Genomic DNA, 14,985 nt, shown 5'->3' on the forward strand with positions numbered 1-14,985 from the left:
TCCAAGTACAAGGACACAGCAAAGAGAGGATTTTTGTAATTACTTCAGGCACTGAAAATCCGCTTCTACCCCTGCCAGAGCAGAAAGCCTAGCACAGAGCCAAGACTGGGAACAGAGATGTCTGGGCAGGGCTCAGTCCAAGCCTTGAGGAGACAGACTCTCTGGTAGAGGGCAGAGGACTGAAGCCCTCATTTGCAGGTAAACTGCAGAGGGTCAGGGATATTTTTTCAGTCTCAGGCAGACAAGTACAAGTGCAGCCTTGTAGCCTGTGGAGCAAAACCTCATCCCAGTAAGAAGCGGATCAAATTCCAGGTCAGTACAAATGCAAAAATAATAAATTGGATAAATAAAGTGCAGCCACAAAGGACAACATGGAAAAAACCTACACCAGCTGTGTCCTAAACACAGACGCTCAAACACACATAACCAAATCAGGTTCAGACTTTACAAATCATATAAACAGATGTAGCAGAATACACCAAGAAAACAAAGGCTCCCCTGATCACTACAACTCCCTCGGTCATGGTGCCACTGCCACCCTGGCAGCTATATACACAGGGGTTGCTGGCTCGGTGCATAACACAGACACTGGTTAATTAAAACACAGCAGATCCCTCTCCAGCCTTCCCCCCTCAATGCTTGCTCTCTCCACAATGTGAGGCAGATTTGGGAGAGGAATTTCTGTGGGGTCTTGGGGCACTACCAGTGTCAGCAGCCATCTTTCTATAGTTCACTTTAACTTAAGGCCATAGCAGAAAAATGCAGTGACCAAGCAGGGCAGGGGGAGAGCTGCCACAGTAAGGAGACAGCACGCATGATTTTCATCACTCCTGGATGTACCCAGCGTGGGCTAGAACCCAGCTGCGAGCCTGGCTCCCCCAGCTGCTCCGGGCTCTCCAGTGTCTCTCTCGGGTGAGAGAAATTGTTCCCTTCTGTCACTGGAAAGCAGGAGAGATTTCCCAAATGACCAGTTTTTATTGCAGAAAGGAAGGACTGCCAAGCTGCTCTGCAGAGTCAGATGTAGAGGAAACAGCAAAAGAAGTGGGGAGTTAAATAACCTGTTTTTCAGCCTCACTTCTGCCATTTCCTCCTGGCCGGATTAAAACATCCTACCCTCAAGACAGGAAGCCCAAAGATTTGCTGGGCACTGCCCTTGCACACAAACTTGCACTTCTAATCAGGGGTCTTGCAGCAGGTACTAAGTGCCTGCAGACTTGACTGGCCTCGTTTCTCCACAGCAGATGCCAGAGGGAAAGAACACTCCCTGAACCCTGGGCTCAGCAGAAGTTCTCCCCAAATAAGGACAGCTATTTTCTCCTTGGAAAATGTTTAAGTCCAAAAGATGAGTGACTGGGAAAGAGCTAACTATGTGAAGAGATAATATACTCCAAGGGAAACAGCTGGAAGCTAAGCTGCAGGGAGAACCCGGGTCCTCTAAGTGATAAATAGGAAGACAAGACAAGACAATGACAGCAAAACAGGTTCCTTACTTCATCAAATCCCATCTTGTCAGGGTTCTTCGGAGGAACAGAGACATACTGAGAGGGTTCAATGGGAGGACGATCGACTGAAAGAGAGGAGAGATCCCAAGCATCACCCTCATGTACAAGCTGCATTGATATAATGTACCCACATGTGTTTTCATCTCTGGGCCTAAAAAGCCCCAGGGAGCTGGGATATGAAGTCAGTGCAGGAGTGGGTGTAGCAGAAAGCATCCATGTTGCAAAGCAGAAGCCAGCAGCCATGCGCCAGACAGACCTCATGACAAAAACAAGGTTCTGCAGCATCCTTTCCACATCAAAGATGCATTTTTGCATTTAATATAGGGAAGTTAAGGGGTTTTGTGAATGGAGTTGACTTGAACGTGAACTGATTACATCCCTAGGTAGAAAAGCAGTGGAAAATGGAAAATTGCATATTTTGATATGCAGTATCAGTATGATACTAACGTAGTAACAGTGCTAACACAGGAACAGTATGAGAGCAGTCAGACCAGGATGCAGACTCCTAAAGGGAAGGGAGCTGGGCTGCTGGCAGGAGAGCTCTGCAAACATTAACTTGTTTGCATCCATCATTGGCAGGGCACAGCAACTTACTCATAGCCTCGATTAGCGTGTGCACAAAGTTCTCAGTTTCTTCTTGCAGCGTCTGGTGCGACTTCAGGGGCATAGGAAGGAAACCATAGTGTTCACGGTTGCAGATGAACATCTGTATTCCTGGGGATCACAGAAAACCAGAAATTAGAGTCGGGTCTTTTACTAGTGAATTTCACTGCTCTGTTGCTACGTAGCCACAATCAAACTTATGCCAGGACCTCAGTCCCAAGAAGTTCTGCTTCATAAGCAAACAATTAAAAAACATCAGTGTCATTTTCTGGTTTATTTGGCTGGGAGCAAGTGGCCTCTCCTATGAAAACAAATTTCTACTTGCTCCCTAACAGCAGGCATTTTTAACTGCAATCAGTTTTCTCCTAGGAGAGACTGGGAACCCCCCTCTTAGACCAGAGAAAGGGTCTTTTTTGGCCTTTGCCTTCACGCTATGAAAACAATCCTACAGCAGAGGGCAGAACTGGCCTTTAGCAAAAGCAGTGTCTGATACGCACTGCAGGAGTACCGTGGATAACTAGGGAGTACTGCAGAAACCCCCATCCCCAAAACCCCACCTGCGCTGCTCAGACCTGGCACCTCACCCGACAGCCCCGTCACGGACCCAGAGCCAAAAGCAGGAACAGGTTTTCACCCTCCGAGTAAGCCAGCCTCGAGCGATGCAACGGCTGGCACGGGAGCCAAGCGGGCCTCCCCCTGCGGCTGCCCCGAAGGAGAAGCAGCAGCGACCCTGGGCCACGGGGCCTCTCTCCCTGCACAGACCCAGGGCTCAGCAACAGCCTCCAAACCAGGAGGGGAAAAATGGGGCTCAAAGGTAGGGGAAACACACACGTTTTGAAGCTCAGGGTGAAGGGTGGAGGCATTTCCACTCAGGAGTGGGCAGGACTCCCCCTTGCAACACAGGAAAGCTGCAATTGTTACACACCTGCGAGGGGTGAAGTGGTTCAGGCGAAAGGGAAGCGGTCTTGCTGGATACCCCGCTCCTCTGCGGGGAGAGGAGCCCCTGCCTTGCACGCTGGGCAAAGAGGGGTGCAGGTCTATCAGAGCAGGCAGCCTTAGAGAGGGAAAAATTCAAACAAACCCAGCGTGGCTAGGGGCGATGGAAGCTTTTATCTGAGCTTTCAAAGGCTTCTCTGTCAGACCACAATAAATATGAAATGAATCTTCCAGGGCGGAGGAGGTAAATCTGATCCCCAGTTTCAACAGCACATGGTTGGCCAAACGCGGGCCCAGGCAGTTCAGCTCCCCTGGGATCACACGGGACGAAGCCGCAAGGCCCAAGGCATGGGTACAGCTGCAGGGCCTGTTACTAGCCTAGCAAGGGATTCACTCTGGGTTTTACAGTCAAGCATCTTCCTGCTCCTGTTTGCTTTGGCTAGAAAATAGACATTTTCACCTGTCTTGGCAAAGGACTTTGAGGAATAGATAGGATAACCATCTTGGAAGTGCCTAGTCTACCACCAAACATGGTCCTTTCCTCTCCAGGACTAGTTTTTACAATGCCCTGAAGATTAGAGGAAAATCCTAGAGAGAGACACGCCGGCAAGGAGAAAAGATGCTTTCAAAAAGAGGTGGTAACGTAACATCCTTCTACTCAAAAGCTTTTGCTTGTTCAAGGAGCTGAATCTGAAGGTGTGAAACAAAGAGAAGATGCAAAGCCTCCCCTCGGAGCAGACGCCTTTGCAAGGGAGAGACCCACCCACCGCTGAGCTTGTTCGCTGGGAATGTCCCAGCTACGTGTGATCAGCAAAACGCTGTTCCCTCTGGACTGACCAAGCATTTGCCTGTTATCGCCTGTAACAGCAGCAGCACTGGGCCTGATGTCACATCAGGCAACAAGCTCAAAAGCTACATCCAGAGAAGCCAAGGGGAAACATTTCCATTGTTTTTCATTGAGCTCTGGTAAGATCCTGTATTAATTAACCACAATCTGAAAGCTGCTAGAACCCATACAACTGGCCAAGCAGATTTAAAGAAAAATGCAAACCTACAAGCTTTTCTGCCCCCCCCCCCCCTTTTTTTTTAATGAAACAAGCACAACCACCCCCGTCCCTCTAGGAAATAAATGAAAAGCAGACACTACCTGGTGTGTTGATGCTTTCATGTATTAGTCCTCCTAATCCCTATATTTTTAGCAGAGCAGAATTGTCTGCATTAATGACCCTGGTGTTTCTACCATTTTAAGTTCTGCAAGTAAATTGCTGGCTACACTGCTTGCCAAAACACATTCAGCTGTCAGCTGCAATTTAGGTAAATGGCAGAATAAAAAATACTACCTGCTGACATTAATGGATTTGGCACTGATCTAATCAACTAATCTTATCTGGCTCACTGATCTCCGTTCTTATCTTCCGCTGGCTTAAACACAGTTAATCTGCATAGACTCACACCAGTATTTCTGTTCCTTCTGGGATAACAGCTACTTTAAAATGGTAAAGCTACTTTAAAATGGGGAGGGGGAATTGCTCTCCAGCTCTGGTTTTATAATGAAATGAACAATTACTACAAGGGACAGAAAAGCTATAGATACTTGTATTATCATTAACCTTTGTAAGGCAGTGACCAGGATTCACAGCCATGCCCTAAACCCACAGCCATATTTAGGCAACCTAAATTTCCCCCACATCCCTGTGACCAGACCTTCCTGCTGGCTGGCTCTACGTATTCAGAGCCTCAGGCTGAAAGGAAGCTCAGAAGATCTGGCTGGCTAAATGCCATCTTGTGAGTGCATTCTCACTAGTAGTGGTTCTACAGAGTCCACCTTTGTTAATAAAACACCTGCACCGAGTTTTGTTCTGAGTCAGTACTCCCACCACAGGCCACGTCCTCTCAGCAGAGGTGGGACAGTCTTTTTGGAGCATCACAAAACAGTTGCTTCAAACAGCAGATTCACTGCTGAAAATTGATGGTTTGATTTGACGCGTTAAGTGCAGTACTTGGCCTGGACAAAAGCCAACATCGTTTATTACTTCAGGAAAGTAAGTGAAATTACTCCGAGGAGAAGTTTACCTCAAAGTCCATACATTTTTCACATTTCTGAACTTGGATGTCATCCTTTTACCCTGGGTGACAAAACTCAGCCCAGGACACAAGCCAACAATCTGGGCAGATCAATGGGCCAGACTGCTGAAGCAAAGCCTTTCATGTCATGGGTCAGTCCTGGAAAAAGCTAAAGTGTTTAGGATGGAAGGAAAAAATGATGGGTTTGAATCCCTGAAATATTTCTTAAGCAGCTGGAGCTCATGCAATGCAGTTACCACACTCATTGGATGCTGCATTTCTGGGAGAGCTGTCAGAGGGAACAAGTGGGGCAGGTAGATTTGAAGGAGCCTGCTCTGCTATCCAGACTTAAACATCAGCTCTCCTCTGGAGCCAATATACTGATGTCCTGACTCTGAAAGTCAGGACCTCAAAGGTGCCCTGTTAGTTCACATCACGCCGCTGCCTCCTAAGGGCTCTAATTTCAGCTCTTGCTGCCTCTCCTCTATCATTCATCTTTCTCATTTGATGCCCCTCATCCTCTCGTAGCTGAGTTTTAAAAAGCCCTTCTTAGTCTGCCGAGACAACGCCATCTTTTTCAGTGCTGTCAAGAACTTCAAACCAGAAACATCACTAAAAAGAAAGCTACAAACAGCTGGTGGCTGCTGTGCTGGTCTTGAAATGGTGGGAAAGGCAGTCTTCTCAGCCTGTCTCTTCTGCAGAAGCGACTGCCAACAACAACAAGAAGCTGTACTTCTTCTCTTCACTTTCTCTCTGCTTGTCTGTCCCCCAAGAACAGCCCCTCCTTCTCACCTTAACTTTGCCTCTTTTACAAACAGAAGACAAGTAACACCAACTGCACATCGCTCAGAGGACCCACAAACAACTTTTCCCTACTAATTCACCTCAGTAAGCCAGCAAACCAGTCACATAGCTCTAAACAGAAGTGCATTTCATGGGTGCTGCTGAGGTTTCATCAGTCCCTTTTTCCTTATAAGGCCCCAGACTTTCCCCTTTTCAACACAGCAGGGCAAAGAACAATACAGATGGCCATTACAACCATATCCCTCCCAGGAGCTCCTTTCAGCTCTGACACTGCTACATACATACATACTGCTACTGCCAGCCAGTACTTTGCTGGAGACAGAATACCCACCAGATCCACTCTCCAAAAATAAATGGGACTAAACATCCCCACCACAAGAACAGGCAGCAATAGCAGCAGTATCATGCACTTAAGAGACAGTGATTTCTCTGAGACACCTGGAGCTCTCTGCAAACACCAACAGCCATTCCAGACACAGGAGGAGGACACTGAGGTTGGGACTTGGCCTGAAAGGACCCCTGTATTTCAGGTCTAACTGAAATCCTCCCACTGTCCGGTAGAAACCGATCCCAGTATCAGCCAGAGTGGTGCACATTTTCTCTCCGCTGTGCCCCAAGGACCTCAAGGCAGCTCAGTGCTCGACTGGTTCTCCTGAAGTACCAATGACACAATGTCAAGCTTGCAGAGATTTGACTGCTCACACACCAGCTCTAAGCTGCTCTTGCCTGCAAGAGGTTTCCTCTCAGCGCAGCCCACAGACTCCATGTCATTCCCCTGAAAGTTGCACTGATTTTGCTTTCAAAAAAAAAAAAAAAAAAAAAAAAGAGGACAAAACACCCCCCCCAACCTCTCAGACAATTCCTGTTGAGCTGCCAGGAAGCAAAGCCTCATCAGCACCGTGGGTAAGCAGCTTGGCTTTTGTTTTCCACAAGGGCTGCTACATTTAAAAAGAGTCTCTCGCCCTCACCCGCTTCCTCATGGATGTCCTGGAAGTGGTGACTTTAGGTACCTTACCTACAGACTTCAGAATACCTCCCACTCTCACAGCGTTCACCTGTGTTCACTACTGTCTTGCTCTGCCACAAATCAAGGGTGGATGCCACACATTTTGTCTCTGAAACACTGTCCCCACCCCAAGAATGGCTCCCGTGTCCTTTGAAGCTAGCTAGCATTGCCAGTCACTTCCTGCTGGTTATCCCCGACCAGATCCAAAAGAGGAAAGGGAACAAGGTCTTAACTCACCACTGAAGCCAACACAGGACTTTTGGCCTGTGAACTCAAAGTAGAGGTCTGCATGTCTCTACTAGTGAAACCTCCCCAGCACAGGCTCCAGACATACCTGCTTGGCGACTGGAGAAGGCAAAGACCATGATATCATCAAAGCTCCAGGTGTAGTCCTGGTGGGGAGGGTAGAACATCAGCTTCGTGGAGGCCTCTTTCCTCAAGTCAATGAGGAACGTGGAATGAATCATCGGGACAGCAAAACAGCCTGTCCTTTTCCATTCCCGAATCAGGGGATAATCCAAGGTCCTTTTGTAATAGCCCTGCAATCACAACGAGGGGGCTGCTTGTTACAAGAGATTTCTATTTCACAGATGCTCCCTAGCAAAAGCTCTCACCCTTAGCCCTCCCCAGCAGAGATGGATCAGTGCTCAGTTCTCAGATTTTTAAGTGTCTCTCATTTGGAAAGGGCTCAGTCAAGTATTTAGAAACAGTCTTCATCCCAAAAGTTAAAGCTTGACCTTCTCTCTCCTTTTTAGCAGCTATTGGAAATCCAAGCTTTTCTATTGCAAAACTCCCTTGCAGTGGAGCTTCAAATCTTGGACTATTTTCTCCTGGCTCTTCAAAAACCTTTTTTGCACATAGACTTTCGGGTCTGATCCTAGAAGCTGCTGAGCATCCGTGGCATCCTCCATGTTCAACAGGCACAAAGGACATTCAGTGTCTCACAGAATAGGACCTGCAAATTACTTGTGACCGTGACTTTTAAAAAAAAAAAAAAATTTGCTTCACTGCAGCGAAGGCAACATCTCCGTCTCCATCAGCTGTGTAAGAATCCCTGCTTCCTCCATCCCAGGGCAAACAGGTTTAATACTCATTCCTGAGCTGTTCCCACAGAGTCTGTCTGGGGGAGGCACTTCAGTCAGCTCATTTCTCTGTAACCAAGAGCTTTGCTAAGCCTTCCAGCACTGTGGGTGCAATACCCACGTTGTGCGGCTCACAGCTGGTACTGCAGGTGCAATATGTCTAAAGCTATCAGATTTGGAAATAAATACACCGAATTCCTCCAGAAAGAAAATCCTAACGCACCAATTAGACATCCAGACACGGCTGATGGTTGAATCCAGAGCAGATTCTGGTCTTTACAGAAATGATGAGTCACTAAAATAAGCTGAAGTTACTTTTACGTTATATTTTCCATGAGCATCCTAGCAACAGCTGAGCAAATCACTGCAGAACCACTTTATCCTGGTTTTGCGTAGAAGCGTGGTGTGGTGCATTTGTCTGTTTATTTATCTGTCGATCCTCCCCTCTGCCCTTCAGATACCTTCTGACCATACTGTGAGGACTAGATATCTCAAACAAAGCCGGTCTGATTTTCATGAAAAGGAGCGAGTGGGTAGAGACCTTACTAGCATTCCCACTGAAGGAAGGGTTAAGACATTCAACCTTTAACAGACATCTGAGAATGCCCACAGGTGAAAGATGCTGTAAACTAATCTTTCCTCCTCCAGTCACTCACTATGAGGTTTTGGGGCTTCTCACTGCTCATAAATCATGAAAGTCAAGGAAGACTCCAACTTGTCAGCACTGTTGCTGTGCTCTTCTAAGGTTAGCTTCATGACAACTAAATGTCAAGCTGTCTGGAGCTGGGTTTGGCTTGCTGTTGCTCAGTACCAGAGGCTGTGTTTCAGGGCGTGCTCCGGCTGTTACTCCCTCCCCAAGTCCCCAGGGAGAACAAGGCTGAGAGCATGAAACTGTGGGACTGCAAGCACAGAAACAAGAAGCAGCAACTAAGATTAAAGAAAAAATAGAGCGGGAACTTTACTGTTCATTTGAGCAGCTTTTTTCACCAAATTCTGCAAGATGCATTTGCTGCTAAGTTTTTTCCCCTTGCCTTTTCTCAGCTAATGCTGGTAATGATGGAAACTTACTACTGGAGAGGTAACACTAGGGGCCAGGGCTGAGGCTGGTGCACGCAGGCAGAGATCCACTTCAGCCTGTGAAGCAATGCTGATTTACCTCAGTGGAAAACCTGGCTGTCTCAGGACTTAACCTTAAAAAATTAAAAGACAATGCCTTCGCTATGAAGTTTATATCTCCATTTTAAAACAAAAACTGAAACAAGTAAACACACCCACACACCACCCCTTTTCTTATGTATATATTTACTTCCCAAGAATCTGGAAAGTTCAGGATCTTTTCCTGCTGTTTTTACTTAATTAGTTAGTCTGAACTGTGGAACTCCTTCCCTTAAGCTGGTGTGGGTGCCAAAATAAAGATTCAGATAGCGATTTTTGCAAAAGAAAAAAAAAAATCACTGAGAGCTTTAAAGACAAAGAGCTTCTTCAAGAAATCCTAGAGAAGGAGACTGCCAGAGGACAGAAAAATATTTTGGGAACTATCATTCACTTACTTGTTTGCCATGTTCTTATACTATTCCCTAGGCATATGCTACAAACCACTGCTATCAGATGGACCTTTGGCCCAACCCAGTACGGTTGTTATGTTTTTACCCTGCCTGTAGTCCCTGCTTGTGTCCTTGGTAACACTGGGAAGGAAGAATGATGTTTTACACCAGAAGAAGGGGGGAACGGAGTTTGCTCTTTGTTTCACTCCAGCAATAATGACAATAATTAGTATCTGGTTAGCTCTCTAGAATAAAGCAAGAGGGTAGGGAAGGCCAGGACCCTGGAGCATTTCTAAAGTATGCCTATTCACATGCTCCAGGGAAGCTCAAAGATGTATGCATAGCTCAGGCTTAAACACATTTGTCTATGCATGGCAAGCTTGTCTTTACGAAGAAGGAAACACAAGACTCGGGCATGGAAGTAAAAAGGAAATCCTGAAGCTTTCCAGGGCAAACATGGGCAAAAAGGGAAAGTTTTCAAAAGAACAGTAAATCTCTTCCTATTCTAGGAGATACGCAGCTTAGGATCCTGCCTCCCCAAAGGAGGACAAAACGCGTTCCAGCAGCAGACTGGAGAACAGGTCAAAAAGCTGATCTCATTATTGAGTCTTACCTGGGAGAAAAAAGCATTAACTACATGCCCATTTCAGCTTGAATGTCTTGGAAAGCCCATCTAGAGCTTAGTCAAGAACATTTCAAAGGAAGAGAGTGTAAAAAGGCAAAAAATGACTGTGACAACAGATCTGCCCTTCTATGTATTTGATTCTCTTACTAAAACCCTTTTATGCACAAGGTGATTGTACTGGGTTTGGCTGGGATGCAGTTAAATTTTCTTCATAGCAGCCTGTACAGTGCTGTGTTTTAGACTGGTGACCAAAACAGTGTTGGTAACAGGCCGATGTTTTAGCTGCTGCTGAACAGTACTTGCACGGCATCACGGCCTTCTCTGTTTCTCACCCTGCCCCCCACAGCAAGTAGGCTGGGGGTGGGACGCAGCTAGGACAGCTGACCCCAACTGACCAAAGTGATTTTCCATACAATATAACATCATGCTCAGCAATAACAATGGGGGGAGAGTTTTTCCAAAGTAGCCGGTGCTTGGGGAATGGCTGGGCATCAGTCTCCTGATGGTAAGTGACTGCTTTTGCATCACTTGTTTGTTCTGGATTTTTTTTTCCCCTTCACTTATTGAATTGTGTTTATCTCAACCCACGAGGGTTGCTTTTGGGTTTGGGGTTTTTTTCCTGCTTTTGCCCTTCCAATTTGCTCCCCCATCCTGCTGAGCAGGAGCGAACAAGCAACTGGGTGGGGGCTTACCTACCACCTAGGGTCAACACACCACGGTGATGTGAATCAACTTGTAAAGTGATAGCTCAACCTTTTTCTGACTCTAAAAATAATGCTATTTCTACCACACAACATTTTTGTATCTTATACTTTCTGCAGCATATGTGATTTGAAAAGGTAACATGAAACTCTAATTTCTAGGCTCAGCACTTTGGTCCTTTATACCATTACCCTTTACATACATCTTTCAGCACATACATACACTCCCTTTGAGGCAAAGGGTGTTGCCCCACTACATAAATCTTGTTCATCTGTGAGAAAAATAACCTATATACAATGGGGAGCTGTAGAAAGAAAAGCAAATTCCTCTCAAGATTAGCATCACTATACAGGAAAGCTAGTCTAAGATAACGTACCAAGAATTTTAAGGCCATTACACAAATATATAGAACCACCTCAAATAAATTCTGGTGTGACTGTGTGTATATCAGTATTTTTTTATGCAGTTAGTGGGACCGTATCACTTCCCAGGACTTTTGGCTAAGCAAGCTCAGCTTCCTCCAGATTAAGCTTTTTCAAGTGAGGAATCTCAGATAAGGAAGCACGTTTCAGTTATGTGCCTGCACACCCAATGCAAGACATGTATTGCTTTGCTCATACCTACAGCTCGGTTAGAAAACAAAGCCTGAAAAACATTTAGAGACTGCAATGTCCTCTCTACTCTTATTCCCAGATTCCCTATAAACGTACAGTCCTTTCCCAGAGATACTCACCCAAGATCTGGGATGCCACCGCTGAGAGAGGAGGAAGCTTAGATGACTGTATGACACCACTGTCCTCACTCACTACATGCCAACATCACCTCTGCATGCCTCAGAGCTACAGCAGCTTCTTTTCAGAAAAAGAACACTACAAAAACAGATGGGAAAGCCCACTGCACAGAAACGATGCCCACTGGCTTCACAGACAGAAGGCAGGAGGCCTTTGAAAACATAGCTTGCACAGTCACTCAGCACGATTCACACAGTCACTTGCCTGGGGGGTGATGCCACACCAGAAGTTAGAGTAGAGAGAGCGAGACTCGAGCATTGGTGCCACCAATGTCTTGTTTTCTGCTATCATCAGGTTCAGGGTTTGTGGGTTGGTCAGTAAATTATCTGCATCAATAAACTAGAGAAGTAAGAGGGGAAGAGAAAAAGAAATTTGTTATTAGATGAAATTATTTGCTTCCCCCGACACTTTCTTGGGAACAAGGCAGCCAGAGGCATGAGGTTGGCAAAAACCCCAAAAAGCACTGAGCTGGTAGTTTTGATACTGTAGGGCACATCACTGTTGTAGGTAAACCCAGGGGTGGCTGCCCCTACGACAAAGCTATGAGATGGGAAAAGATGCAGAGCTTCCCACTGACTCCACAGAACATTACTGCAGCACAGGGGCAAGGGAGCTGTGAGGGAAAATAACACTGCTGAAAATTCAGGGCAGGTTTATTCTTTGAAGAGGATCAAAAAGAACTCTTAAAAACTGGCCTCACACCCTCGCCTTGTTCATGGGCTGGGGGAACACCACCATTAACTGCTGCTGTAGTGACCAAAGGCACACATTTTTCCGCAACTGTTCTGCTGAACTATTTCCCTTACATTTCATCAATAACAAGGTGGGGTTTCAATCTGGGGGACCCTTGCAGGCACCTACCCACTACCAGGACCATATTCAATCCTGAGCCCTGTGGAGAAAGCCTTGGGCTTAACCAGGGACTTATCCCCCTAGCTGCAAAGTCTCTTGCTCATCAGACCAAGAAACGACACACAGCATCTCACTGCAGAGAGCTTTGTCTTTTGATGGAGAGGAAACTTTTTGATAGCCTCAAGTATCAGAGTGACTACCTGAAAAGTTTTTGCCTGAGGACAGTTAATAAATCAAACCTTGTATTTACCAGGATGTAGTCTGACCACTTCTCTCGTGCAGCGCGCAGGGCAGCCTGTCGGAGTTTCATCACATGAGTGAATCGGGAGCTTGGCCAATGTTTTGGCCCAATTTCTTCTGGGTAAGACCTAGCAAAAAAAGAAGAAAGTGACTGCAACCCACGTCCAGGCCCTATTACGCTAGTCAAAAAGGGGAAAAAAAAAAAAAAAAAAGAAAAAAAAAAGAGAGTTCCCTTGCTGCCTTCTTTCCAAAAAGAAAAACAGTGTTAGAGTCACCTCAGGCAACCCAGGAAAGGTTTTGAGGGAGAACGATTCCAAGTTTCGTGCTGGCATGTGTACACAGGGCACTGGAGAACAAGCAGCGCTGCAGCATTTCCTGCCGACCGAGCGGCCGCAAGCAAGAGAGCACCATCAAAACCAGGAGTTTCTTCTGCAGCAGCAGGCCCTCACCTGACGTAAGCAGAGGTTACCCCACTTAAATGAACTGAAGCTGATTTACCTCATCTGACCCTCTGGTAAAAAGTCATCTATCCTCTGCTAGGCTTTAAGTTTAAAACTATAAATGCAGTTTCCTTTAGCCCAGTAGAATCAACAGAGTTGAGGATGTAAAGATGAAGGCAATTTGGATTCCCTCAAGGTCTGGGCATTATTAGTAACTGTTAACACATCCCGATAACAGCTCTTAAATCTACAAACACCCAACACCCAACCCCATGAGCCCAATCATGTCAGCAAAGTTATGCGCATGTCTCTGTTTTCAGGATCAGGTCCAAAAGCAAATGCTTTGTAACAAAGATGGAAGGAAACTCAGGGACAGATCCCTACGTGGAATAAAAATTCACAACTTTGAAACAGTGCCAGCATAAGCCAGTGAAGGAGCTAAGAATTTCAAAAACTTTTTACAGAACTTAAAAACCCCAAGTTTGACAGGATTAAGAAAACTCAATTTCAATGAAAGGATTAAAAAATGTCAACAAAAAAAGCATTCCCTGTGGGTTTGTACCACAAATGCCCCACCACTGCACTGAGGACCTTGAAAGTAAAAGCAAGCCTCAAGAAAGGGGAAACTGATGTACTTTGCCTTGATGGAAGAAATACAAAACCAAACAAAACAAGGAACAGCTGATATAAAAAAAAAAAAAGGCTATTAAAACCCAACACACCTAACATCATATTTCAAAGCAATGATCCTGCAAGTCATGCAAAGGCATAATACACTGAATTAAATCTAGTTCTCTGGCTCAGAACTTACTGAATATTTGATGTCCCGGCAGACCTTTCTTAGACAGCATGGGAATGGGCTATGCTTTCTGTGCTTCCTTGCAAATAAAGAACGACAGTTTTTATTCCCTGTAGTTTTTGATGGGATATGTTTACCATGCAAAGAGAGCAGCTGCAGATGCTAAATAACTGAATGGAAAATGCTTTCTTTTCCAAAGTTCTGCATGAGTTACGTCACTGAAGTCAGAGACCTTTTTATGGGCTCCATAAGAATGCAACTTTAATGGGACAGACCCCACAAAAAAAAAAAAAAAATCCACATTTTAATGCTTAGACATTTAGTACATCTCCTGGTTTGAAAACAGAAAACCTGGAAAATTTGACATATACGCCAAACAGCTTCAGGCAGCCCCTCACTGCAGTACTCACTGGGGGTCTTCCATCGGCCTCCACTCCACATCGTGGTAGAGGTTCTGCACGTTCTTCAGCCACTCTCTAAGGATTGCTGTGGTGTTATCAACATTGTGGTCGGTGGCCGCCCTAGGAAAACGAGAGCACAAAGGAAGTCTGTTAACACAAGATTTAGGTCCTTTGCCTTTTGCCAGCTGGTAAATGAGTCAAACAGAGCCAGAACCTGTTTCTTACAGGTGCATCCAGCTCCTGGCAGAACTCAGGGCAGCTCCACAGACGTGCAAGCCCTTGCTAAGGTACCCAGCAGAGCCCCACTTCCCCACAAAGACGGAGCACCCCCTTAACACCGGCGTGCCTGCACACCGCTCCCCTCTTGCTGATCTCCTCCTGCCTCACAGGAATCACAGCAGCTTTATCACCAAGCGGATACAGGACTACACTCCGTTCAGTTCATCCACTGGAAAAGACAAGACAGGCCACCTCAAGATGACTGGCCCGAGGTAAGCTAACTGCAAAGGTTCTGTCTCTAGAAGCACCAGGATTTTGCTCTGCTTGCTCTATCGTCCTGTGAGCCCACCATTTAAGCTGCACAGCCCAGCTGCG

General features: G+C 46.0%; 1 protein-coding gene across 1 annotated transcript in view; it reads right to left on the bottom strand.

Annotated features, from left to right (window-relative positions):
• Window positions 1-14,985, bottom strand: part of COLGALT2 (collagen beta(1-O)galactosyltransferase 2) — a gene marked incomplete at its 5' end in the record, with an annotated part of 57,271 nt that overhangs the window by 5,792 nt on the left and 36,494 nt on the right. The window contains 6 exons of the mRNA XM_082313943.1: window positions 1,491-1,567; window positions 2,097-2,216; window positions 7,250-7,454; window positions 11,864-11,998; window positions 12,762-12,879; window positions 14,401-14,511. Of these exons, the coding sequence (XP_082170069.1) occupies window positions 1,491-1,567; window positions 2,097-2,216; window positions 7,250-7,454; window positions 11,864-11,998; window positions 12,762-12,879; window positions 14,401-14,511 (766 nt within the window). The remainder of the gene's footprint in view (window positions 1-1,490; window positions 1,568-2,096; window positions 2,217-7,249; window positions 7,455-11,863; window positions 11,999-12,761; window positions 12,880-14,400; window positions 14,512-14,985) is intronic.

This window comes from Platalea leucorodia (assembly GCF_965183815.1).
Source record: "Platalea leucorodia genome assembly, chromosome: 5".
Lineage (NCBI taxonomy): Eukaryota > Metazoa > Chordata > Aves > Pelecaniformes > Threskiornithidae > Platalea > Platalea leucorodia.